Source organism: Dromaius novaehollandiae, chromosome 4, assembly GCF_036370855.1.
Source record: "Dromaius novaehollandiae isolate bDroNov1 chromosome 4, bDroNov1.hap1, whole genome shotgun sequence".
Classification (NCBI taxonomy): Eukaryota; Metazoa; Chordata; class Aves; order Casuariiformes; family Dromaiidae; genus Dromaius; species Dromaius novaehollandiae.
Window position 1 is genome coordinate 86,076,450 of NC_088101.1, and position 23,846 is coordinate 86,100,295.

The following is a 23,846-nucleotide window of genomic DNA, read 5'->3' on the forward strand; positions in this document are numbered from 1 at the left end:
AGAAGAGCTATTCAAACATCAGGGCAATTCTTTCCTACAAGCAGCACTAGTATCCAGCTCCGAACCTAACAAGATTTATGACAAATACAAACACTGCTGCCCAATCCTGTTCAGTGGATTCAATGGGAAACATTTATAGGGCTCTTACAGGCCACCAGCAGTCTTCAAAGCACAGTTTACAGATCCCTGATGGCCTCTGATGCATAGGAAACGAATCACAGCACTGGTCCCTACCGTCCAGTAACATCTGGACATCTATCTGATCTGAAACATCGATCGTGTTTCATAGACTCATAGGAAATACAAAGGGCTTCCAGGAGACCATCCACCTCCAAGCCAAAAGCAGGATTAGGCCTCCCCCAAGAGGCTACCAGTTTTCTCTTTAGCCCATTTCTCTTGGAAGAAAACAGATTCCCAGTGCTGTCAGGTAGCCAAAAAAGGGCTACCAGGATTCAGGGGTGTATGAATGGGGAATTCTCACCCAGGAATGCAAACCTGTGTGTCTTGCACATTTGTTATCAAAGTAACAGGAGCTGCAGGACCCTACATCCCACCTGGATATCCACCTACCAAGAAAGATGTGGAGGCAGCAGAGATGCTTCAGGGAAGACCCATTAAGCATAACCAACAACTTCAAAACCAAACCTCATCATAAAAGAGTCAGGACAGCTTAGGTTAAGTCAGACTTAACCATAGTCTGCAATTAGCAGCACCAGGGAAACGAACCTGCCAGGTGCAGAACCTTAGTCCAGCAATTGAAAGTAGAACAGTATCTTGTGGCAGCAGATGAAGGTAGACAAATTCACCCCAGAATAATGTGCTTATTTTGTAGCATTGAGGATAATGAAACACCAGCAGTTTGCTGAGGTTCATCCCTGAGCCTGTATCACAAGCAAGTTTACATCGGTTGGATGTATCTCAAAGATTTGTCCTAGGTCAAATAGGATCTAACCCAGTGTAGCTGACACGTTACATGCTGTTGGAACAAATGAACCCAGGTTTAAGGGCTAACAGAAAGGACTTCCAGGATGTCTGTTTATACTAGTGTGGTGGAAGACATGGAGTTTTTGGTGTCTAAAGGCTTTGGGAACTTCTGAGCAACAAAACAGCTGAAGGAGCCGGGAGACTGTACAAAGCCATTGTTCTCATTTCGGACCTTGACACAGCCGCGTATCAAGTCATAGGAAAGTGGCACGGTATAGTACTGTGCAGGTCAACAGCACCTTTGATCTGAGGATTGTAAAGCCCTTTCAAGACGTCAGTTTGTTAAACCTCACAGCACCCCTGTGAGGTAGGTATTACCCCCCATTTTACAGACGGGGGAACTGAGGCACAGAGAAATGCAACGGCTTGGTCAAGGCCATTAGGAAAGCCAATGGCACAAGCAGGAGGCCTTCCTGCTTTTGTTCCTGGCTTGTGACTCCTTCCCCTTTTGGGCAGCAGAGTGTTAGCAGCTCACAAAGCCACTGCTGGGCTTGTCCCATGAGCAGGGGACATGCAACGTTTCCGGAGGGCTCCTAAGCCCCTCAAAAGCACCCTGGTAACCAGCCACCACCAGCACCGCAGACACTAAACCATTTCCCAGATGGCTGCTCCTTGCAGGTACAGTCCCAGGATTGCCACTGTTTTCTTTTTTTTCAGTCAGAAAGGAAGCTGAGAGGCATCTGAGAACTTGGTCCTTCATGCAAAAGTCCCAGCACTGTCTAACACAGTTCAAACTGGAAACCATTTCTTTTCTCTCATTGCAAATGGCTCCGGAAACAATGCCCAGCATTGAACTCTGGTGGCAATGGGTGGTGGAGGGTCTCACCAGGACTGGAGGAGAAGGAGGAGGTAGCTAGAAGGATATTACACGGCTTCCGCTTGCACTGTCGTCAGCTTTTCTCGTCAGTGTTGGATGCTCACTGGACCCCAAGCCACCCCGTCCCAGCGCATGTGCAACGTCAGTAAGAAACCAAGACCGGAGGATAAATTGGCAGGGAAGCAATGCGAGGAGTGGTGGTGGAGCCTCCATCATGGTAATCCCACCACCAGTCTATCCCAACCCTTAGTTATATCACGGTACCAATTTCCCCTCTCCTCCCCTCCCTAACCCCCCACTACTGTTTTTGTGCTGAATACACATACTGTCTTATAAAAATAGTCCTCTGGTATCAAAATACAAACAAAACAAGAGAGAAATAAAAGACCCCTGTCGCCAGCAGCAGTGCAAATCAGGAGAGCCAGCTCAGGAAGGATGGGCTTAAGGTGTCCTTGGTTTGTCATTTCTTCAAGGGGAATGAGGTTGATTGGATTTTGATGGTTGGAACTGGCCTAGGAGCAAAAAGAGCAAGAAAACAACTCATAATGAGTGCAGAGACACCACGCATCCACCATCTGCACTACAATCATCCTTCCACAGCTCAAGGAGTGCAGACCAGCAGCTATCCCTGAGACCAGAGGAGATGCAACCTGCAGCTGTTCCAGGTCACTCCAGCATCATGCAGGCAGCCTATTCAATTTGGATTGCTTTGGTGCTAGGCTTCAAGTCTAAACCTACACTTTCTTATTTCCCTTATTTCCCTTTTCCAGGTAGCAGAAATAAATAACACTGGTCTCAGCCTCGTGTTTAACCAGAGGCCATCTCCCCACAAGCAATCCCGTTCCCAGCAAAGGTGCTGTCCTGCATGGTGTCTGGGACTCACCTTTGAGGCGGCATCGGTCTGTAGGAAGGAAAGACAAATAGGGTGTCACTAGCCATCCCTTCACTCGTCTGTCCCCAACAACTCACTGACAGCCCCCTCTGCGCTCTGGAGGGGGAGACCCCATGCACCCACCAAAGGGGGGCACCTCCCTTAAGCCCGCAGGACTCCACAAACCCTGAAGGCCATTTTCTGACCTTGGTCACATTACCCACAGCCCCCTGACATACACGACTCCCCCAAACCTGCATGCAAGGACCCCCAAAGTCTTAAAGGCCTTTTTCCCAGTTCCCTCAGACTTGGTGGACTTTGAAGTCCTTTGTAGCCCAGGCAGCAGGGCACAGAGCCGCACACCCCAGAGCCCAGATCATTCCTCTTGCTCCTCAGCAGCCCAGCCTGGACACACTAGCCATGTCGGGGAGGAGCAGGAGAAGTTCAGGTAACCCTGCAGAGACCACAGGGTGAGGGAACAAGGGGCAGACCAGAGCACACTGCATCCAGATGACATTTGGGATGTCCCCCCAAGACGCGACCCACAACACCCCACACACCATCTGCCTGTGGGACCCCAGCCATGGTGGGAGGCAGCTCAGCCCCTCCTCTCTCGACTTACTTGAACGGCCTCGTGGGGTGGCTCGTGGTGCGGCTCGTGGTGCTTGTACCTGATGCCTTGAAGTTGATAGGAGGGACCATGACCAGTAGTGTCCGTCCATGTGCAGGAGGCAGCTCTTTGGCCACGAGTGGACTTCCAGGCAGTGGCCGACGGGGCGGCTGGTGCTTTGGGACAATCTGGGATCAGAAAGTGCATGGGGAGAGACAACATCCTTAGAGAAGCATCCAATAACCTCCTACGATCCTCCCTCTCCTGCCACAGAGCTGAAATGCTTCAAAGCATAAAACAACACATTGTTGATACCCAAACTACCTAAGAACACTCTCATTATCTAATGGATTTTCTTCACCACTGCAACAGACTTATCTCTTAGGGTGGCATGACAGCTCCTTAACAGTGCCCAAAAACTCCACAGAAGAGCCACCGGTGCCCACGTCTCCAAGGTTCTCAGAGGCAAGGCGGAGATGGGATGCACACTTTGTGCGCACACAAGCCCTCAGCACTGTAGTGCCATGAGCCACCAAACGATGCCACCTAAAAGGATCACACCCAGGACATCTGGAAGGAAAAACTAAGCTTCTGGTGCTGGAGCTAAAAACAAAAAGTCATAGACAGGCCAGAGCACCCTCTGCTTTTATGTGGGGTGTCTGCGTATCGAGAGCCAAGCTGTGCTGGCTGGAGGTTTAATTGTGCTGAATTTGCGGCAAGCTGTTATTCTGCAGGAAGTGGGTGGCAGCCAAAACCAGGGAATTCTTCCAAGCCCAATGGGCAAATATGGCCCACCAGCAACGCTCACCAGTGGAGTCCTCACGGGACTGCAAGGAAGCGGTTTCTTCGGAGGCGGCAGCTTAGCATGAGAGACGACTGTTTTGGTGGGGACGGCAGGCGATCTGCTAACTGGGGGAGGTGGCCTCGCAGGCTTGTGGTCTCTCGGAGGCTGAGGGATGGAGTGGGGAGCCGGGCGAAGCGGGTGGACAATGTTGACAGGCTGGGAGCCGTTCTGGTGAGCCCTGGGTTTGTTGGGGAACGCAGACCGCGTTGCCTGCAGGGACGAGAAATGCAAAAGCACGGAGAAAAACATTAGGTGTGTTTTCCTGAGCACTGGAAAGCAGAAGTCCCCTCATGGTCTGGGTACTAGGGAGTCGCAGGAGGAGGACAGGGTATTTATTCCACTTCCTGGGACTGACCTTTCACCATCCTGCCCCAAAGTGAACACAGAGCAGACAGAGAGGAGCGAGGCACCAGGAGAGGGCTCAGGAGACCTAGAGCAGGGACAGCTCTCGTCATTCCATCCCACATTTCCACCACACTGACCAATTGCTGAGATGGGAGAGATCATCCTTTCCGCCCTGCGCTCAGCCACTGCGGCCATGCTCAAAAAAAACATTGCTCTGTCTTCCTAAATTCTGCTCTCTGCGTATCTATCCCAAAGCTGCCAGAGCTGTAACAACCAAGAGCAAACCATCTGCCTTCCCGGAGACTCAGTGAAAAGCTTTCAGTGGGATCACGGAGCCCCTGCTAAGCTTTGCCATGGTGACAGGGCAATTTCCCTGCGGAGACTCCTAGCAGAGATGAAATGTCAGCCAGTCATCCAGGCCCAGCACTGCAGCCTGCTCAGGGGTGCCACCTCCGAAACGCAGCCCGGGGTCAGGGCTGCCTATGCCAGTTTGTGCCACGTCTCATTCACGCTCAGAGGGCACAGCAGGAGCGTTTGCACCGAGGAACAAGAGCAAAGCAACAGTGCACTGTGGACTCGTAGCTTAACTCAGGGCTACTGACTTGACACCCCCGACTCCAGTGTACTTTTGCTAGACTCAGCTCTAATGCAAGGCAGAATACATCCCTGCAGTCACAACCCTAAGGAAATCCAGGTGAAAAGTCGTCCTTTGACCAAAATATTGCCCAAACAACTGAATCCTGCACATCGTAGGTGAGTATGCAGCTGGCTGGCGGTTGGTACCACCATACAGACACACAGAACTGAAAGATCCTTATCCCCAATCTGCAGCTTCTGAGCCTCAGTCACCTTGAAAGCCACCAGCAAAGCAGCTTTCGCACCCAAGCTGCAGTCACAGGTGTGGTGACCCTAGGCCACCCGGCCTGAAAGTCTCTTTGCTCACAGCAGAGACACACGCAAAGCAGCATAGAGTACCAGTTGCTAGCAAGAGATGAGATCACCCACAATTATCAGTCTACAAGAAGGAAATCAAATCTGGAAGGTGAGTTATCACTTACTTTATTAGTGTGGCTGGAAGTGGAAATGTCCCGTAAGGTGAAAGCAGCTTTGGAACGGCCACTGTTTGCCTTCCGATTGACGGCTTTGCTCCTGCCCAGGATCACAAACATAAATCACAGATGACAAAATAACGCAACCACCTTTGCCACAGCTGCCTCCCAAAACAGTGCATGTCAGAGATATCATGTCTCCATTAGTGGATAGGTAAATGTCTTGCAGTGCTAGGTTAGTGAGAGCTAGGTCTGCTTTGAAATAATGGGAGTATGGTGGCATTTTTGAAGTTGCTTGTGATATAAAAAGAGGAAGCTTATTTGTTTCTGAACTTTTTTCTCATATGCTTGCAGGGGCTTTGAGATATGTGTCTGCACCTGTGCTGGGGAAAATAGGGGGTGGAGGGAAGGAAATAATGAGAATATCTAAATGTAGAGCTCAATTAGAGCCATTCCAGCTCTTGCAGTCTGCTAGGAACAGATGGCAAACTGGCTCCTCAGTACCAGGCCACCTCCTCATCACTCCCTGGGGTTGTGCTGTCCCTGACAGATCATTCCTGTCCTCTGCTCATGAAGGAGCTGAAAGCTTCAGACCATCCCTGGGAGAAGCTTTTTCGATCTCAAACCACGTCTAAGTTCCTCCATACACACTCAGGATGTCAGTAAGTGAACCAACGCTATCAGATTCGTTTGTGCTCTGATGTGACCCTATTTTTCCCTTGACAATAAACCCAGAAGCAGAACAGGGCAAAATTCACACCAGAGCCTGAGGCTCCAGACACCACAGACACAAGCCAGTCTGCATCATGTCCCAAAGACCAGGACTCATTACCTGCACGCCTGAAAAGGATGCTTGGAAAGGACTGAACAGCTACAGCCCCTGTGATCTCAAATCCAAGTATGTTGTCCCAGTTCACCATTTGTAAGGTACTGAAACATTTGCTTTACAGGTTAACCAGTGGATTAGACCCAGAATGGACACATACTGGTTTGTCAGCCCAAGTGCATGAAGCCAGCTGAGACCAGCTGCCCCTCCATTGTGGTTAGACAGCTCAGGGTTCAAGGTAACATGTCCTGCCACCCTCAAACAGCATGGGGTCCTTGCACTGTGTTCTTCCATATTTCTGTCCCAGGAGGGCTTTGCAGCTTTGCCACGGCACCATGGGAGTATAGGTGGACTTCTAACCTGGCCCCAAGGTGACTTGCTTTGGTATTATCTCCTCCAAGGACTGGAGCTACCGGGAGCACAAGATCCTCTGACAGCCTTCAAAAGACAGATCTGGACACTGTAAGACCTTGCGTTTCTCCTGAGCGTCTCATGACCCCAGACGATGGAGAGCTAACTGCTGTGTCTGTAACTTCCCTGAGTTCATACCAGATTGAAACAGGCCCTGCCCACCCCTTCCATTTCCCCACAACCACTCCTACCAAGCTGCATTCTGCCAGTGGCAAGAAAACAAGGTTTCAGGGTCTCACTGGGTCCTCAAGAGAGAAGGGATTCAGGATGTATCACTCACCTGTATGTCTCATGGCTCCTCCTCATCTCCTTTATCCATTTATTCAGGAGCGAGTTCTCCTGCCGGTACCAAAAGTACATGATCATCACCAGGGCCAAGAGGAAGAGCAGGAAGATGAGCAGCACGGTTATTAGGATGACTTCGTGATCTAGCAGGGAAAGCACAAAGATGAGCACAAGGCTGGGAGGGCTGTCAGCCTAAGTGTTTGCCTCAGCTCTGCAGTGCAGCTCAATGCGAATAGCAGTCCCTTCTGCCTGCTCCTGGACAGCTAGGCTAGAGACATCACTGCTGCGCACACCTTCAAAAAAGGGGAAGTAAACACCTCTGTCCAGTGGCCTCTGATACCAGTAGGCAGCCACCAAATGACTGGAGCTGGGCACAACCTGCAAGTCTGCCTTATCACGCCAGACCCAGCACATCTGGGAACAAAGCTGTTGGCAGCATTCTCTCCATCTCCCTGTCTTTGTGGCATTGCTCCAGCCCCACTGGCACCGCAAGGCACTGGGTGCTCCCCCAACCACCTCAGCCACTTGCACCACACAGATGGGAAGTCAGGACTCACTGTCGCGCTGCACAGGGCCGCTGTCCACACTGCCACCCAAGCCTGGCTTCTCGCAGTACGGGGGAGCCCAGCCGGCACTGCAGTGGCAGTTCTTGTTGCTGTTGCAGACCTATGGGGAAAGGATGGTTGGAGACGATGAGGGGCAATGGCGCATATGGAAATGATGATCCATACAGGGGGATGAGATCAGATGGCCAATGAGAGAAATCTGGGCTGGAGATGCAGAAGGAGCTTAATCCCTGCCAATATCCATCCCTTGAACATCACTTGGATCATGCCTATGTTGCCTTCAGAGCTGCAATTGCAATGTATGGAGACATTCTTTTGCTGACACATTTATTTCCCTGCTCTTTGCAAAATCCTTTAAAGACAAGTATCTTACACCCTCAGTTTTCACACCACTTGACTAAACAAGCCCAATGTCCTTAATACTTCTTGGGAGGCCAGAAGTTTGTCAGACATTGTGTCTTCCCCTTGGAGGCCTTCCCAGTAATCCATACCTTTCATAAAGCACAGAATACAAACCTGAAGCATTAACAATGCTGAGCAGAATGCAAGGGTAAATTTCGGTGCCCTGCCTAGGACCTCCTTATATTTAATCCCACTGTGATTTTCTGCAGCAGTTTGTTGTTTCCTTACAGGACAAAGCCTGAGTTCATGACCTAAGGAATCCCTGTCCGCAGAGGTCAAATCTTTGTAGCCTTTAAGCTTTGGACAATAATGATTCTTTCTGTTCTTTGAACCACTTCCCTGCTTTTCTGCAGTCCCAGTAGTGCTTCTGACTATTGCTTTGCTCTCAGAGGGAACAGGCACCTGCTCTGAGCTCTGAGTTCAGAGAAAATACTGATTCAAATTTTGCAGATGGTCCTTACATCAAGAACAATCTTCTCCAACTTGGACACCGATAGCAAAGATCTCAGCTCAGTCTCACCCATAGCTGACACGAATGTGATAGTTATGAAAAGCAGGTGCCTGCTGCATTGCAAGACTCATCCCTGTGGGAGATGTTTGGTTTTGCTTAAGAATCTGAGCTCATCTCAGTACCCTGCTGTAGGTCTCAGATAGCAACTCACCCCATGGCCGTTGCACTGGGAAACACACTTTTCCAGCTCAAAAAGGGAGGCATTCTGGCACCGGCGATCTTTGCAAACCTAAGAGAGATCCAAGGAGCCAAGGTCAGAGAAAGACCCAAGAGAGGGGAAACAGTGATCTTCTGGCTTCACAGACAGGAGTCTTCTGAAATGACACTGTCTGCTACAAAATGCAGGTTGGTTAAATCATATTATTCCAGATCAATGCACTGATTTCACTCCAATTTTCAGCCTATCCCAGGAAACCTCTGCCATGCTCAGTCCATGCCAGCTCACCAGACAACAGCCAACACAGCTCCCACCTCCCTCCCCTGACAACCCACCTGGCAGCTCCTGGAGAAAGCATTTCCCATCTGCCCCTAACAGGCGGGCCGAAGCCAGAAAAGTCTACTTTGGCTCTTCAAAAATGGGCATCCTTTCTCATGAAAATGTCAATGTTTTGGCCTTTCATGCTAAACTAGGATGAAAATTTCCCAATTAAAATGCCAAATAGCGAAGACCATATCTCCCTAGCCAGCTCTGTCTGGCCTGCATCCCTGCTACCGTGTCGTTTAGAAAGCCTCCGCGATTTCTCAGATGAACTGACCCCTCTCTAAAGTATTGAGGGATGCAGTGACTGTAAAACAGACTAATGTTTAGCTAGCAGCATCTACTTGGAACTATCCTCTTGATTCTTAACACAATTTTCCCTTGGGAAACAGTTTATTCATTGACAAATTGCCTGGAATTTACCAGGAAGTTTATATGCAAGAAGAACATTTTGGACCCAGACTCCAGGCCCACCATGGCCGTAGCATCCCTGTTTACCCCATCTTAGGTTAGCGCACACAGCCTGGCTGAGGGCACACAGACCTCTTCTCTGCTTATGGGCATCTCCAACACATCCTCCTGGAAGGAAGCATCATCTGGCAAGGCCTGAGGCAGGCACCTATCTTGCTGGGTTGCTCTACTTTGCATTAAATAGCTAAATAAGCACTGAGACAAAAGAGGGATTCGGTTGCCCACACACAGGCATCTGGTACCATCTAGAAATGCCTCGGCTGAGAACTCCTTATGAGGGTTCATCTCCCAAGATAGAAGAGGGAATTGAACCTGGGTTCCCGCACTCCAGGTGCTGCTCCATCCCCAGGGACCTGCTGCATCCCTCCACCTTTGGGAAACAAGGATGTCATCTCCTTTGCCTTTCCTACCCATGCCCGGTGGGAAATATTCCCAAGGAAACAGTCCAGAGAACAAGATTACACTCACAGGGAGTTTAATTTCAGTTGAAAAGGAAGAAAATTGCTTGGATCCGATCAGGACTGATATTATTTGTAATTATTGTTTCTTGTTTCCCTGCTAAACTGGTAAATCAGTGGTTTGTACTGTCATTGCCAAAGATTTTCCCCCAAAACATTTGTCCTCCTACCAGCAGGGACCTCTGATTTGGGGACATCTGCAAGCATAAATAAAACCACCTCCCGTGGCCCTGCTGTCATGCAATGAAGCTGGAGCTGGGACAAGAAGCTGAAGAGCCAATCTCCCCTGCACCACCGGCCCATCCTCAGACCCCAACCCTAGCAAGGGGTACTCACCATCCCATCCCCACATTTCGTCCCCGTCATCACCAGCCCAGGGTCCGAGAGGTCCTCCTCGTCATCCTTTGCCGTGTACATGTACGTGCCCCGGCACTTCACTTCCCGCCCGTTAAACCGGATGGTGGTGTCGATGGAGACAGTGTTGGTCCCCTGGGGTTTCTTAGCCGAGCTCTGGCACTGGATCTTGCCACACATAGCGTCTCTAGGAGGAGAGGCACAGCCATGAGGGACGGGGCCTGCTCACTTCGGCAAATTCACGGACAGCAGAGAGAGATGCTGGAGGGAAACAGGCAGGGATGTTCCCTCTAACGTCCCAGTGGATGCGGGGGAGCAAAGGGGAAAGGACTGCTGCTGCATTCCCTGAATAGCGTCTCCCACTGTCACTGTCCTTGTTGATTTTCCCTTTGGGCCGGTGTGCGGGGTGATGCTTGGCGGAACAACCTCCCAGCAGTGATGAGGACTGAGCCCAGGAAGGACCTGGCAGCTTTCTCGGGTTCAAAATGGAGCTGGCCCAAGGCTTGAAGCTGGGACTTCAGGGTACAGTCCTGGCGTCCCTGGGGGAGAGCGAGCACTGGGGGCCATGGGTGCAGGGGGAGGAGATGGGCACCCGCAGGTGTCCGTGCTGCACTCACCTCTTCTCACACTTCACATAGCGCCCTTGGCTGTCTTTGCCACAGTTGCCATAGGTGTTGCCAGCCATGTTCACGTCCTGGAAACAGGCATCAGGGGCTGGCCAGGCACCTGCAGGGAAGCAGAACGGATCCAGCATAACCAGTGGTCCAGAAAAGCAGTCAGGAGGGAGAGGGTAGAAACACTGAAACCAGGAACAGTATCTGAAAGCTCACGCAGAAAACACCGTGCAAGGTCTCCTGGAGCACCACTGCTGCGGGTGTGAGGCTGCGAACAGCACAACAGGGGCGAACCCCCTGTGCTCTGGGGGCTTGCGGAGGATCTCAGCCCTGGGGGAGGCTTTGCCACCGCTGCCTGCTGCAGCTCTCCTGCAGAGGGGCGTAGCATGGCGCTGACCCCGGGAGGTGGCAGCGTCACTGCGCGAATGGGGACGGGAGAGCTGTGCGCGCTGTACGGTGTGTGCGCAGTGAGAGCTGTGCGTATACCGGCTGTGAGCAGGGCGGCACGCGCGTGTACGCGGGGACTCCGGTGCGCACACAAGCCGTATGCAGTACGTGAGCATATGCTGCGTGCGGCCCTATGTAGCATTAAGGCCATAAGCAGCATGTGAGCCCTAATGCGGCCTCTGGGCCGTAGGCAGCGTGTGCCTGTACGCAGCGTGGAGGCCATATGCAGCACGTGAACCGTGTCACCTACGGGCCATATGCAGCACTGGAGCCATATGTAGCCCATGTGCTGTACGCAGCGTGGAGGCCATATGCAGCACAGAAGCAGTATGCAGCATGGGGGTCATAGGCAGCGTGTGGCTGTAAGGAGTGAGGGGGCCGTACACAGCATGGAAGGCATATGAAGCGTAGGGGCCATATGCAGCATATGGGCTGTATGAAGCAGAGAGGCCATACGCGGCACGTGGATAGACTGCGCACAGCGCAGGACCGAGCACCTTTGAGTGTGCACGCATCGTGCCCACAGCCCTGCCAGCCCCACTGCGCCAGCCCCACAGACGCAGACGTCCAGTCCTGGATGGGGACAGCACACGCCATCCATCCACCATGCTCCAGCCCCGTGGGCAGGGGGCACGGGGACCCCGGCCCTTCCCCAAGCACAGACACAGAGTTGAGACCCGACGTGGCTCCTGCTCCAGGGAAGGGCTGCAAGGAGGCAGGGCTTGGGTCCAGCACGCTTACCCGGTCCCCAGAGCTGGACGCACTGCTCGTGGTGGGTCATGCACATGCCGTTGTTGCAGTAAGCCTCGCCATAGGCGCAGGAGGAGCCGTCCAGCAGGTAGACGTTGGCTGGGCAGTAAGGTGAGGCACCCGTGCAGTACTCGGGGAGGTCACAAGATCCCGCTGCTTCCCTGCAGATGGTCCCAGCCACCTTTAACTACCGGAGGAGGAGAGAGAAGTCTCAGTACCGAACGGCAGTAAATGTGCTAAGCCAGGACTGACGCTGCCTCCCAGCACAGCCCAGGGCCAGAAGCCATGAATATAGTTCCCTATGGGACTAGAAGGGACTCCCAGGGTGGATCCCTGTGCAAAGCCAGATTCCTGGTGCTGGACCCCAGTCACAGGAGCAGCCAGCAGAGAATCCCCAGAGAACGCGTGTTCACGGATAAACCTTCCCATTTGGCCCTGGAGGTGCTGAACTCGGGGCCTGAGGAGGGACATGCACAGCGTGAGTCCCAGGGGGACGGTGGGGGCTGTATTTCCCTCCTCGGCCCCAGGAACCCACACCTCTCAGGCGGGTGGGCGTGCGGGGAGAGGAGGCGTGGGTTACCCTGCAGCTCTGGCAGCAGTCCCCGTGGGCACACTGGGCCCCCATCTTCAGCGTGCAGTTGTGCGCGTTGCAGCACGGGTTGGTGCATTCCTGCGCAGAGAGAAGACACCACTGTGTCAGCGAGCCCGTCCCTTCCCCTTCCCCAGCCGAGCCCCCTCGCTCCCTCTGGCTCCTTCACCGAGCACAGCATTATTCTCCTCACTTTGCCAAAGGGGAAACTGAGGAATGGGGGAGTGAGGAAGAAATGGGCACACGGGGCAAAGTCAAGAAGAAAGCAAGGCCCAGGCTAACAGGATTTAGGAATGCAAGACTGGAAAGGGCACTTGGGATGGAGTCCCCACTGGGGACTTCCCTGAGGTCCCATGACCAGCAAACCCATTCTCGTTGGAAATGAGCCTCTCCACATGGGATGCCCTCCTCCTGCCTGCCTGGCTCCCCGCAAGCAGCTGAGAGCCGAGCTGCAAAAGCCTCTAGAAAAGAGACGCAGTGCCCAGGACCGTACCTCCACCTCCCCACAGTCACAATCTTCTCCATCTTCCAGAAAGCCGTTGCCACATTTCCGGCCAACCACCAAGTCCTTGGTGTCAGGCAAGTTGAAGAGACACATGCCGCCTCCCTTCTGGAAGTAGTTCTCCAGCTGCCTTTTGCTGCAGGAGCTGAACACACGAGGGAAGGGATGTCTGTGCAGGGGAGAGATGGGGAGAGATGGGAACTGGGGCAATCAGGACTAGGAAAAGACGGAAAAATCACAAACAGAGTTTGGAAATAGGCACACGAGAAGACTAGCACAAATCCTTCCAAACGCCAGAGTAGAAGCCATCATTGGCCAGATGCATTGATGCTAACATCCCCCACCCCAAACCCACACAACTGAGCATCAGACAGGAATAACCACGGAAAACTACACTGAATCCAAGCATTTTGCAGAATGGGATTGGCTGGACAAGCAGGGCTGCTATATATCACCCCACAGAGCATCAGGCACCCAGAAGAAACCTCTTGGAGACCCCCATGGTCTGAATCCCAAAGGCCTGAAGTTTGGAGCCATTCAAACTGCAGCCATGGGTATAACTCCAAACATGGCAACACTGGAAAACAGGGCCTTTCCTATGGGAAAGAAAGCAAATTGCCATTCCCCCCCCACACACACAGATTTTTTAGTAGGAAAAAATCCTGTTTAGTAGGACCCCTCGATGTGGGGGTCACCGGTGCAGGCATCACCTCCATGCCTACGCCCAGGATGCCGCAGACCCCCCTCCACCCTCACCGCAAGGCCAGTCTCTATGTTACAGTGACTATTTGCCCAGGGTGTCGCCTATATACGTGTCTGTTACCACTGAAGTGGTGATGGGAAATACCCATTTGGGACTATTTAAATACCGCTAAGGCTGAGACAGACAGAAATCCTTTAAAAAAATAAAGAAAAAAGAAAAAACAAAATGGCTGTATTAAATCATTAACAAGGCTTGAGCAACAATAAAAAAATAATAATAAAAAAATCAGTACACACTACATATATGGCCATTTCTCTAACAGCCCAACTGATCTTTCATCTAAGCAGTTGTACAGAAACCGATGATTTGTTTTTTCTGAGAAACTCTGAGAACAGTTCTTCCTTAATTTTGCACAAAATTGTGGGGCTCCTTGCATGATGCATTTAAAAGGAGGAAGCAGGTGGTAAAAATGTATGCACTGCTCTCTGTTTCAGTGTTGTTTTCGCTTCCCCATATTACTGAAAAAAATTTTCTTTGAGATTAGGACATCCTATTTCTGACATAAGCCAGAGAACTTTTTCTGAAGTAATTCTGAAGCCTGGGGGAAATCTCTTGAGCTGTACGGAAAATGTAGGCGCATACAAGCTATTGGAGAGTGAGCAAGTAAATAAGCCCACAAATTGGTACATGAACATGCAAATAGGGACAGTCTAAAGATAGTTCAAAATAAGCTTCCCACCCTTGTGGGGAAAAACGTTTTAGCAAAAGAAAAAATTTTAAGAAATATTTGGACTGAAAAGCACATCATCCATTTGAAAATGGAGCCAGGCTATTCACGTGCCACTTCTTTCCCCCGCCAGTTGTTCAAGCCAGGTGGCATCTCCCATCACCCTGCAGGGTCCATCTTCTCCAGGAGGAGAAGCAAGGCATTGCAGGGAGATGTCTAGCCAGAAAGCTTTGCCTGCAGAGGCGAGCGGGGGCACAGCACAGCTGAACTACAGCACGTGGTATACTGCTTTCTTCCAGGGTATCCAACTCAAATGGATGAGGGCAGGAAAATTAAGGCTTTCCATACCTAAATAAATAAATACACAGCTACATCTTCCTGGAAAGCAGACACTTTTCCCCATCAGAAGCTACCTAAACAGAGAATAAACCCTGTTCTAACAGCCAGGAGACCCAAATCTGTCACAGAGAACAGATTAAGTACCAATTAGGCTCACTCTGGGGCTGACCGGGCAGTTCCCTAAAGTGAAACAGAATTGTGATCATTGACTGTTATTTATTAACTCTCAGACCAGGTGAGTTCAAAGAACAGGGAATAAATCACTGCTCTTCTGCAATGCAGGGAAATCTGGGACAATCCTATTGTCAGGAACTGGGAAACCTGATGGAGGAATGGCCTTGGAAGGGGAAGTGGTGCCAGTTAGATAAATTTCATACAGCTCTGAACTGAATTAAGGGGTAAAAGTAAAGAAAAGGAAAAGGGGGAGAGGGGGAGGTGCTGGAGAGTGTGAAAGTTAGCTACTGCTGATCTGGAGCACCCTTCACTGGGACTTAGTGAGGCTGGCTTTAGGGAACGTGAGCTCATCCCACCAGCACAGCCACATCCTGGCTGCAGACTGGGGACTCCTCGTCCTCCAGGATTACAAGCGAATAGTAACTTCAGCAGGGCGTAGGTCAGCCCAGGAAAAGCCTTGCGTTCCCCAGCAGCGTCCGCCTGCACAATGTCCCACTGTACAAACAGCGAAGGAGCAAAGCAGCACCACTGGCGAGAAACAGGCCACGTAACGTGTCAGCCAGATGAAATCCATTTGCCTCCGTCCCTGGCTCTTCCTAGGGCTGGGGCTGCTCAGGGAGTGGGCTGGAAACCAAACGCTGCCTTCGCTTGTCCTACCTGCCTCCCTTGTCCTCTCCTAGCTGCTCTGCTGCCCTTCGGAGACCTCCAGAGTGGTCTGTTCCTCCTGAGCAAGGCAGGAGTTCACGGAGATGCTGTTACCTTTTCTCTGCATGTTTTGCCAGGAAGGGATGAGAACTGCCTGCTCCCCTTGACCTCTGCCTGCTCTGGAGAAGCAGGACGTGCAGGGCAAGCAGGGAGGAAGGCAACCAGCCAGCTTCCCCTTTGCGGTGTGGAGCCACACACATAAGAGAGCATCTGCAGGACAGGTCCCCCCTCTCTGCTCCCCAGCCTGCACATCTGGAAATGGCATCCGGAATTTGCTCGAGGCCACATTCCCCATGTCCCGTCCCCACCGTCACCCCGTCTCTTACCCAGTAGCCGCTGCCATGACGCACCCGCCTTGCTCAGGAGTGGCCTCCACGCAGCAGCCCTGGCTGTCGTGGCTCATGCCGAAATTGTGGCCGATTTCGTGGGCCATGGTGGCGGCCGCTCCGATGGGCTGCTCCGAGTGGTCCTGCGCAGGGATATGGGGGCGGGGGGGGGGGGCTGCATCAGAAAGGCAGCCAGAGAGCAGAGAAGGGCAAACACCCCACAGCGGGGACAGGGCTGGGGTGGGAGTGCGAGGCAGAGGGACCGTGGCACTCCTGGGTTCACAGCTGGATCCCGCAGCGGGGAGGGAGGGAGGAGGGCTCACTGCAGAAGCAGGGTTTGGCCCACCAAAAGCCCACGTGGAGCTCCCCACAAGTGGCAGCATTTTTTCTTTATAACCAGCTTGGTGGCAGGAGGGCAGGACCTAGCTAGGAACAGGCCTGCAGAGCTCAGAGGGCAAAAGAAGAGGCAATGATGGATTTGGGAGAAGATGTGCCGCTAGAGCCAACTACTGAAAACCCTGAGGACTGAGGCACACGGCCTGGAGACCAGAAACCACAGCACCCCACACCGCCATCCTGCCCAGGCCTGCAGGGTCACCAGGGCTGCTGTCACCCCACAAGGGAGCAAGAAGAAAAGCAAAACCAGAGGGCATGAGCAGGGAATAAGAGGGAATGTTCAACATGAGGGGCTGGATTCAAGAGATCCTGATGATGCTGCTAGCTGAAAGCTGGACGTTGTACACGGAGCAGAAGAGCTTTATACTGGCCCTTTCTCACCCTCCTCCTAATTGCATGGCCTATATGTGAGAGGCATAAGGGACTACCAGCATCTCTGGTGCAGCTCAGCATGGCTGGGCCAGCGAAGAAGATGGGGTGGTGATGGGTCCCCAACCTGGGAAGATCAGCAGAGACTCCCATGCCTCCCTTACCACGCTGACGCCTCCAGAGTTATCTGGGCTGCACATCCCCTCCAGTGGGGCCATGCCGATGGTCGTCCCCCTGAACGTCTTCCCGCTGTCCAGACGTGTACCGGAAAGGAGAGCGGATGGGCAATTAGTGCCTCCGGACAGGGCAGTTAGCCCCCCTGGGGGCACCGGGCTCGGCAGAGACCCCAAGCTGGGCTGGGAGCTCCCTGTCCCACCGTCCCCAGGTCCACAAGGATGCTCACGTCAGCAGCTGGGCATTGTCATGCTTCTTCCGAGACCTCAGTGCCTTCCTCCACTGCAGGAAGGACCAGAGCGTGGCGTTGGCATCACTGGTCACGGTGCACTGGTCCCGCTCTGTCCACACTTCCAGGCCGATCAGGGCCACCTTGATATTCAGTGACCTGTAAAACTGCAGGAAGGGGACAGGAACGGAGGGGACAGGGACTAGTATTTACAGCACTTCATTATGCTCCCCCGTCCCCACCACGATGCCCTGGTCTTTGGGACCCAGTGAGCAATAAGCACTGTTTCAGCTGGTGGATCCCCATGCTTTCCCTGGATGACTCAGGGACACATTTGTCCCAAATCCACCTGCAAACATGAGCTCTACAGGCAAAAGTGTGGGCATATGAGCCAGTGATAGTGGCAACAGCTTATGTACCTCCTGTGCACACCTAAGTCTGTCCCAGCTGCGTGTCAAGGATGCTGGCTTTAATCACAGTCACTGAGGTTACAGCAGGACATGTACCCGGGCCAGGCAAAGAGCTGGCACTCACTGTGCTGCTACAGCTCAGCTGATGGGTGGGAACCCATTTTCCACCATGCTTATGACCACCATCTAAACTCCCAGCATCAGTGACATAGGGACAGGCCCTGAGGATTGCCAAAGGGGTGGCCCTGAGCTCGGGTGCTTTCCCATGCACTAGAAATGACAAAAGGGATGGGCTGGTCCCTCTCCCCAGCCCTTACCTTGTCCACGTAGTTTGCAATCTCCACAATGCGCTGCTTGGTGTGGCCCAGGTTGAGATTCTGGTTCCTGAACTGCAAAGAGATGAGCCCAGGGAAGGGGGTTGCTACCCAAGTTTGATGCTTTCAACCCCATCTTCCCCGTCACGCCAGGCTGCAGGGGGACCGGCGGTGCAGAGGACAGGATAAGGGGGACTGGCCCTGGCAGATGCTGTGCGGTGGGAGAGCCGAAACCACTGAAGACCTGTCATTTCACTGGTGACTCTGCAGTGCTGCTGATGCCGTTAAGCTACAGCAGCATCTCTCACACGAGCGCGACAGAAGCAGGGGGAGGACACCCACGCTACCAGGATGTGACAATATGTGATTTCAGGTGACCTTGGGAAAAACACAGCCTCCGAGTGAGGCCTAGAGGAAATATGAGCCGGCACATCCACACCAAGTCCTGCCCTGTGCTGGACACATCCTAGCCGTGCTGCACCCATGAAGCTTGGAAAGTCCAGCCATTAACGGTGCTGCTGACGGTTATCAGCAACCTGCTGGAGATTGCCAGACGAAGAGCGGAGAGGGAGACTGAGAGGGGTCCTGGCTTATCTGCAAAGGACCATGTTTCTGCCCCTCTGGAGCTCACCAGTGTGTGATCAGCAACGATGAAGAGCTCCATGTACTTCATGGTCCTCCAGGCATCTCTCTTCGCCTGCAAGACAGACGCAAGGCTCACAGGAGGGAAGAAGCAGACAGCTAGGGGCACAGAGGCATGGGCCACTGGTATCTCAGGCTCCTCAGACATAACCATCCTTCCTGGGCAGGACTGCCAAGGGCAGAAACTGAGGCATGAGAAGACAAGGAAAATTTGGGCAGCTATGGTGCAATTCCCAACCTCATCCCAGGACCAGGACCCCAAGGCCAGTTCCCTGGTCAGGACTCACCAAGATGCTGCATTCAAACACATCTGCTGGCTCTCACAAGATATCATCCGGCACCGGTCCCCCACCCACATCTCCTAGGGGTTCCCATTGAGATCTCCTGCCCAAGCACAACCCCCATGACCTAATACCACCCATGGCAGCAGAAGACATTTAGCAGGGGCATGTAGGGACCCAATCCCAGCCCTCCGTCCCTCCTGTGAGCGAAGGACCCAGGGATTTACCCGGTAATGCACTGGCTTGAAGAAGCGAGCAATATCAGCTATGCTGCTGCCAAAGTCGTCGCCGTGGCCACAGGTCCCACCTTTGATGGGCAAGTGCTCTGCTCGGTAGATGACGTGATGCCCTGGCTCTGGGGTTCCCAGGGGTTTCAGGTAATAGCTGTCATTGCTGTTCACTACAATCAGGCCCCTGGCAACAAAGAGGAGAGCAAGCCCTGAATGGCTCCTGTTGCTCTTTCACTCCTGCTCCCCCAGCCCTTGCTGAGGCCTCACAAACTGACTGCACCTCAGGCTGGTTGGTACCCAGGGTGGGGGCACAGAAGAGAGACAGATGCCCCTGTGAATACAACCCTATGAGCTAGTATACTCTTAGCATTAAAACCTCCACGTTTGTAAGATCACTTGAATGCAAAATTGCCTCTATCAGCTTAGATCATGGCTGCATCTTTCCTTCCTCATTTCCCCCACTGAGCTGGGAAACAGTCCTTGTCCTGCAGCAGGACAGCTGCAGAGCCCTGTAAGTGCAAAGGGGACTTCCCTGGGCTATTTCCAAACCTCTTCTCGGAAAGTGAGCAAGATACCAGCAGGAAAAGAGCCCCTTAGTTTACAGCAAAGCTCAGTTCCGGAGCATCCACCGTGGGGTACGGGGTCTTGCCACCTCTGGAGCCGGATTACACTGAGCACCCTGCACACGCTGAGCATCCCGCAGAGAAACGCCAGACAAGCAGCCAGCTGGGGCACCTCCTCTGCATGCTAGAAGCCACAGGACCCCTGGGGCCGTAACTGCAGCGCGTTCAGTGATTAAAACACTGCAGGTTTTCCTCTTCAGGGATAGGTTCAGTCTTTGGGGATGGGATTTACAGGCCAAGTTGGGCCACACAGAAGGAGTTCAGGAGTGCCAGGAGATTGTCTCTGTTCACCTGGCTCACCATCACCCCAAACTTTGTGGAGGGAGACCTCCTCAGCAAAACAGACCCCAAGGGAGGCAACCGGGATTCAGACCCCACTGTTGCTACTCCATCCTGCACCCAGGGTCAAGGCGAAGGATCGGGGAAGGGAAGTGATGGAAAATCAGTCATGCGAACCATCTAGCGCTCACTGAGTGCTGAACAGTCCATGATGCAAGGAAGGGATGCAGTCAGGCTTGTCGGATGCACTGCCTTTGTCTGAACTTTCAGGACTTTCCTCACTACCTTTGGTGCCAGGGGATTTATCAGGGGAGGATAACTGGAAGGATGGGGCTGCCGAATCCAGCCCTTCACCTGCCCACAGCCACGCGCTCCCTTTAGCTTGCGAGAACGGCAGCCCAGCAGCCAGGAGCCTCCCATTTGGTGTCACAAGCCTCCCTGTCCCACACTCACTCCCTACCTTATTCCTGAGCAGGTGCTGAGAACAACCCAGGAGCTCCGGTAGCCCCGGACATGTCCATGGTAGTAGCAATGGTCCTGAGAGAAAGGCAATGGATACTAGGCATTAGAAACCTTCAGGCAGAGCCAGGCAGCGTCCTTCCTCTCTGCACTCTCAAATTGGGGGGCAGGGACCTCCCTTGCCCCCTAAATAAACTTCTCGCAATACCCTGAGCTGGGCAGGGCTGCATGCCTTGTCCTAAAGGCCACCTGACTCCCATCTCTGAGCATTTTACAGCCAGGCGAGTGGTGTTGTTCTGCACTGGGGAAAGGGAGGGATGGAGCCAGGATGCTGTCTCCTCTGGCAGTTCAACCCAGGACACGAACAACCCCTTCTCCGGGCTGTGTGTGCTGGAAGGGAGACAAATAGCCAGAAGGGGGGGACGGCAGGGAAAGCCAGGGATGCTCGAGGCCTGCTGAGCAACGGGACAGGGCAGGGGAGGCGAGCGCAGCCCCGGCACAAGCGCTGCCCTCCGTGCTCTGTGTTTATTTCCCTAGGTGCTGTATCTCAGCCAAGAGATACAGGCAGCCGCGTGCTGCTCGCATTCCTCCCGCGGCATGCGTCGCGGATGCTGCCAGGGAAAACATGTCACCTCCCTCCCGGTGAGGTTCTGTCTTCAACCTGGATCGTTTTACAGTGCGGGTTTGACACACAGCCTCTCTGATGCCACTGAAGGGACAGCAAGTTGCAACGTGGCGGGACGGGGCTCTTTTGACCGGTTTTGCTGCTGCAGAAAACATAAGCCACATCCAGCAGACCCTGGTCTGCCCATCTCCGTGGCCCAAAAGCCTACAGGCAAAGGAGGGCTGAGACAGGTCTGGACCATTCAGCCATCCCTGGTCCCTCCGGCATTCACATCAAGCAGGCTTCGAGGCTGCCGACTGTCAGTCCTCCCCCGCAGCCACCACCCGGTACAGAAGTGAAAGCAAGAGCCTGGCTGCCAGGACACCTGGGTCCCGCTGCTGCGGCTTTAAGTTTCTGTTACAATGATGCTCAAGTGCGGTTTCTGGGGAGGACCTGAGGCGAGCTGAGCTGCTGCAGCCTCAGCAAAGGAAGGAACATGTGGTGTTGAGTACCGAAAAGATGGTCTACCTGCAAAAAGCACCTATAATTACTGCTGATCAGTGGCTTTTGGGGACAGAGGTAAAACACAGGAAGGCAGAAGTGCCCCCAGCATCACCTAATATGGCACCTCCGTGGAAGGAAGCCCCCCGGGGACGAGCAAGTCTCCTCCCCTGCTTCCTCCCTGGGGAAACCATAGAGCTGCCGCAGGATCCTGCCGTGCCAGCCCAGCCTGCCCCCCCTCCTGCCCCACAGCATCAGCCCTGCATCTGCAGCACATCTGGGCACCTGCTCGCCCCAGGAAACGCATGTTTTCTGTCAGCCTGGTAACAAACCTGGGCCTTGAGAGAGCTTGGACCAACGTGACTTGCTGGATCAGAGCAGGGGATAAAAGCTGGGCTCCGCAGCGAGACACCTGCCCTCTCTGAGCACCCTTCTCCCTCACGAGGCAACTCAGCCAGCTTGAAATACCCATGTGATGGAGCTCTGGAGGAGGGAGAGGGGGAAGGAGGGTCCAGAGGTATTAATTGCCAGACTGGCGATGATTTTAGTGGAGGTCTTCTAATTTACGTCCCCTGAGATGACTCCCCTAAACAAACACACAGCTCACGTGTCTGGTGCACCAGCTCTCTAACCACTGGGCAATACTCCCTCCTCGAGCATCTCCGCCCATCACCAGGGACAACAGGGGCATCCAAGGCACCCCAAAAATGTTATTTCCCTCCTTCTCAGAACAGGAGATGGGATATGAGACGTGCAGCGGCCTCTGTGCCCACAGAGGAGGAAGCGACAAATGCTCTGCAGAGGAAGGAAAGGCTTCAACAGGCAGGTTTCGGCAGCAGGGAACAACGCATGGGGCGAACGCTGCCCCAGCACTGCCTGACACCACCCTCCCCCGGCACCCACCGTGTAGTTAGGAGCGACCGTCACGGGCTGCCCATCCGCAGCATAGTGAGTCTCGGTGTAGTCTGGTGACAGCAGCCTGCGGAGAGAGAAAGGAGCAGGGTGAGGACTGCCTGGGCTGCTCCTGGCACCTGGCAGAGGAGGGGGGAGATGTGGGGCCAAGCAAGCCTCTGCACGCTGGGCCATGGGCAGCGATGCTCCAGGATGCCCCGCGGTACTCCAGCGGTCCCGGGGCGATGTCTGCAGGGACAGCAGATGTGCCAGCCTAGGATGCATCCCAAGGCCTGCCAGGGCATCTCTCCCCACCTTCCCCAGCTGCTGCGATGCTGGGCCGGGCCGGACGCACGGTCCCCCTTCGCTGCACCCCTTGCAGGCGGTCCGCGCAGACCGCAGAGCTTCCTGGCCAAGCAGGTGCCGAAGCGTCCCTCCTCCAGGAAAGCGGAGCCGGCAGCTCGGCTGCCAACGCTGCGTCAGCGCTGGGCCCCCGACCAGCGGCACCGCGGCCCGCTCCAAGCCGCGTGCACGGGGCTGGGAGAACAGCCGCCCTGCCAACAGCCCCCTCCTAAGCGGGGCGAAACAGCAGGCACCGTTCATGCCGCGCAGTGCGCCAGCACACTCGCACCCACGCCAGCCTGCTCCTGCACGGATGCGGGCATCGAGGCAGGAGGCTGGCCTCAAGGAAAGGGAAACTGAGGCAGAGGAAACCTGCCCGTCACCTTTACTGAGCACGGGGGTACCCAGACCTGGGAGCATTGCCCTTGCCCAAATTCTCCCTATCTCAGCACTGTGCATTGCAGCAGGGCTGCAAGATGTAAGGCCGCCGCCAAACCCCTCTTTCTCCTAGTTCCCTCCATGGCCCAAAAGGAATGGGGACGGGCTGGCCAGTGGGGACTGCAGCCCTCTTGGCTCCTGGGTGACCCTGAACAGAGTAGAGCAGCAATGAGGACTGGTACTCGGCCCACTGCCTGGCCCCAATGCTGCAGGCTCAAGCAAGGAGACAGGCACAGAGGATGAATCACGACGTCCCACTCCTTTCCAAGTCCCCTTCACCTTCTGCATCCCCCCTGTGTGCTGGCGCGCTCTGGCCCATGCTCAGGCAACACACCAGCATGAGTCCAGATCTGACAGCAGAGGCTGGGGCATCTGCCGTGGAGCAGATAGCTGGGGGCAGGGGGGAAAGGGGAAACACCTCCAGCCGTGGGCAAGGCCAGGCTGGGCCCCCGCTTTGCATCTCAGCAAGGAAGAAGCTGCCTGGGCTTTCAACAGCCTCGGGCAGC

General features: G+C 53.9%; 1 protein-coding gene across 2 annotated transcripts in view; it reads right to left on the reverse strand.

Moving 5' to 3' along the window:
- Positions 1-1,124: 1,124 nt before the first annotated feature.
- Positions 1,125-23,846, reverse strand: part of ADAM33 (ADAM metallopeptidase domain 33) — a 47,162-nt gene continuing 24,440 nt past the window's right edge. For both annotated transcript variants that reach the window (XM_064511648.1, XM_026121812.2), the window contains exons 4-24: positions 22,573-22,648; positions 20,566-20,642; positions 19,201-19,387; positions 18,682-18,747; positions 18,054-18,125; positions 17,327-17,493; positions 17,088-17,172; positions 16,159-16,301; positions 13,176-13,353; positions 12,674-12,763; positions 12,085-12,280; positions 10,900-11,008; positions 10,265-10,469; positions 8,673-8,750; positions 7,600-7,708; positions 7,038-7,185; positions 5,530-5,620; positions 4,091-4,336; positions 3,295-3,470; positions 2,685-2,702; positions 1,125-2,313 (exon numbers count right to left, since the gene is read on the reverse strand). In XM_064511648.1, coding sequence (XP_064367718.1) covers positions 2,262-2,313; positions 2,685-2,702; positions 3,295-3,470; positions 4,091-4,336; positions 5,530-5,620; positions 7,038-7,185; positions 7,600-7,708; positions 8,673-8,750; positions 10,265-10,469; positions 10,900-11,008; positions 12,085-12,280; positions 12,674-12,763; positions 13,176-13,353; positions 16,159-16,301; positions 17,088-17,172; positions 17,327-17,493; positions 18,054-18,125; positions 18,682-18,747; positions 19,201-19,387; positions 20,566-20,642; positions 22,573-22,648 — 2,569 coding nt within the window. In that variant the 3' untranslated portion in view covers positions 1,125-2,261. The remainder of the gene's footprint in view (positions 2,314-2,684; positions 2,703-3,294; positions 3,471-4,090; positions 4,337-5,529; positions 5,621-7,037; positions 7,186-7,599; positions 7,709-8,672; positions 8,751-10,264; positions 10,470-10,899; positions 11,009-12,084; positions 12,281-12,673; positions 12,764-13,175; positions 13,354-16,158; positions 16,302-17,087; positions 17,173-17,326; positions 17,494-18,053; positions 18,126-18,681; positions 18,748-19,200; positions 19,388-20,565; positions 20,643-22,572; positions 22,649-23,846) is intronic.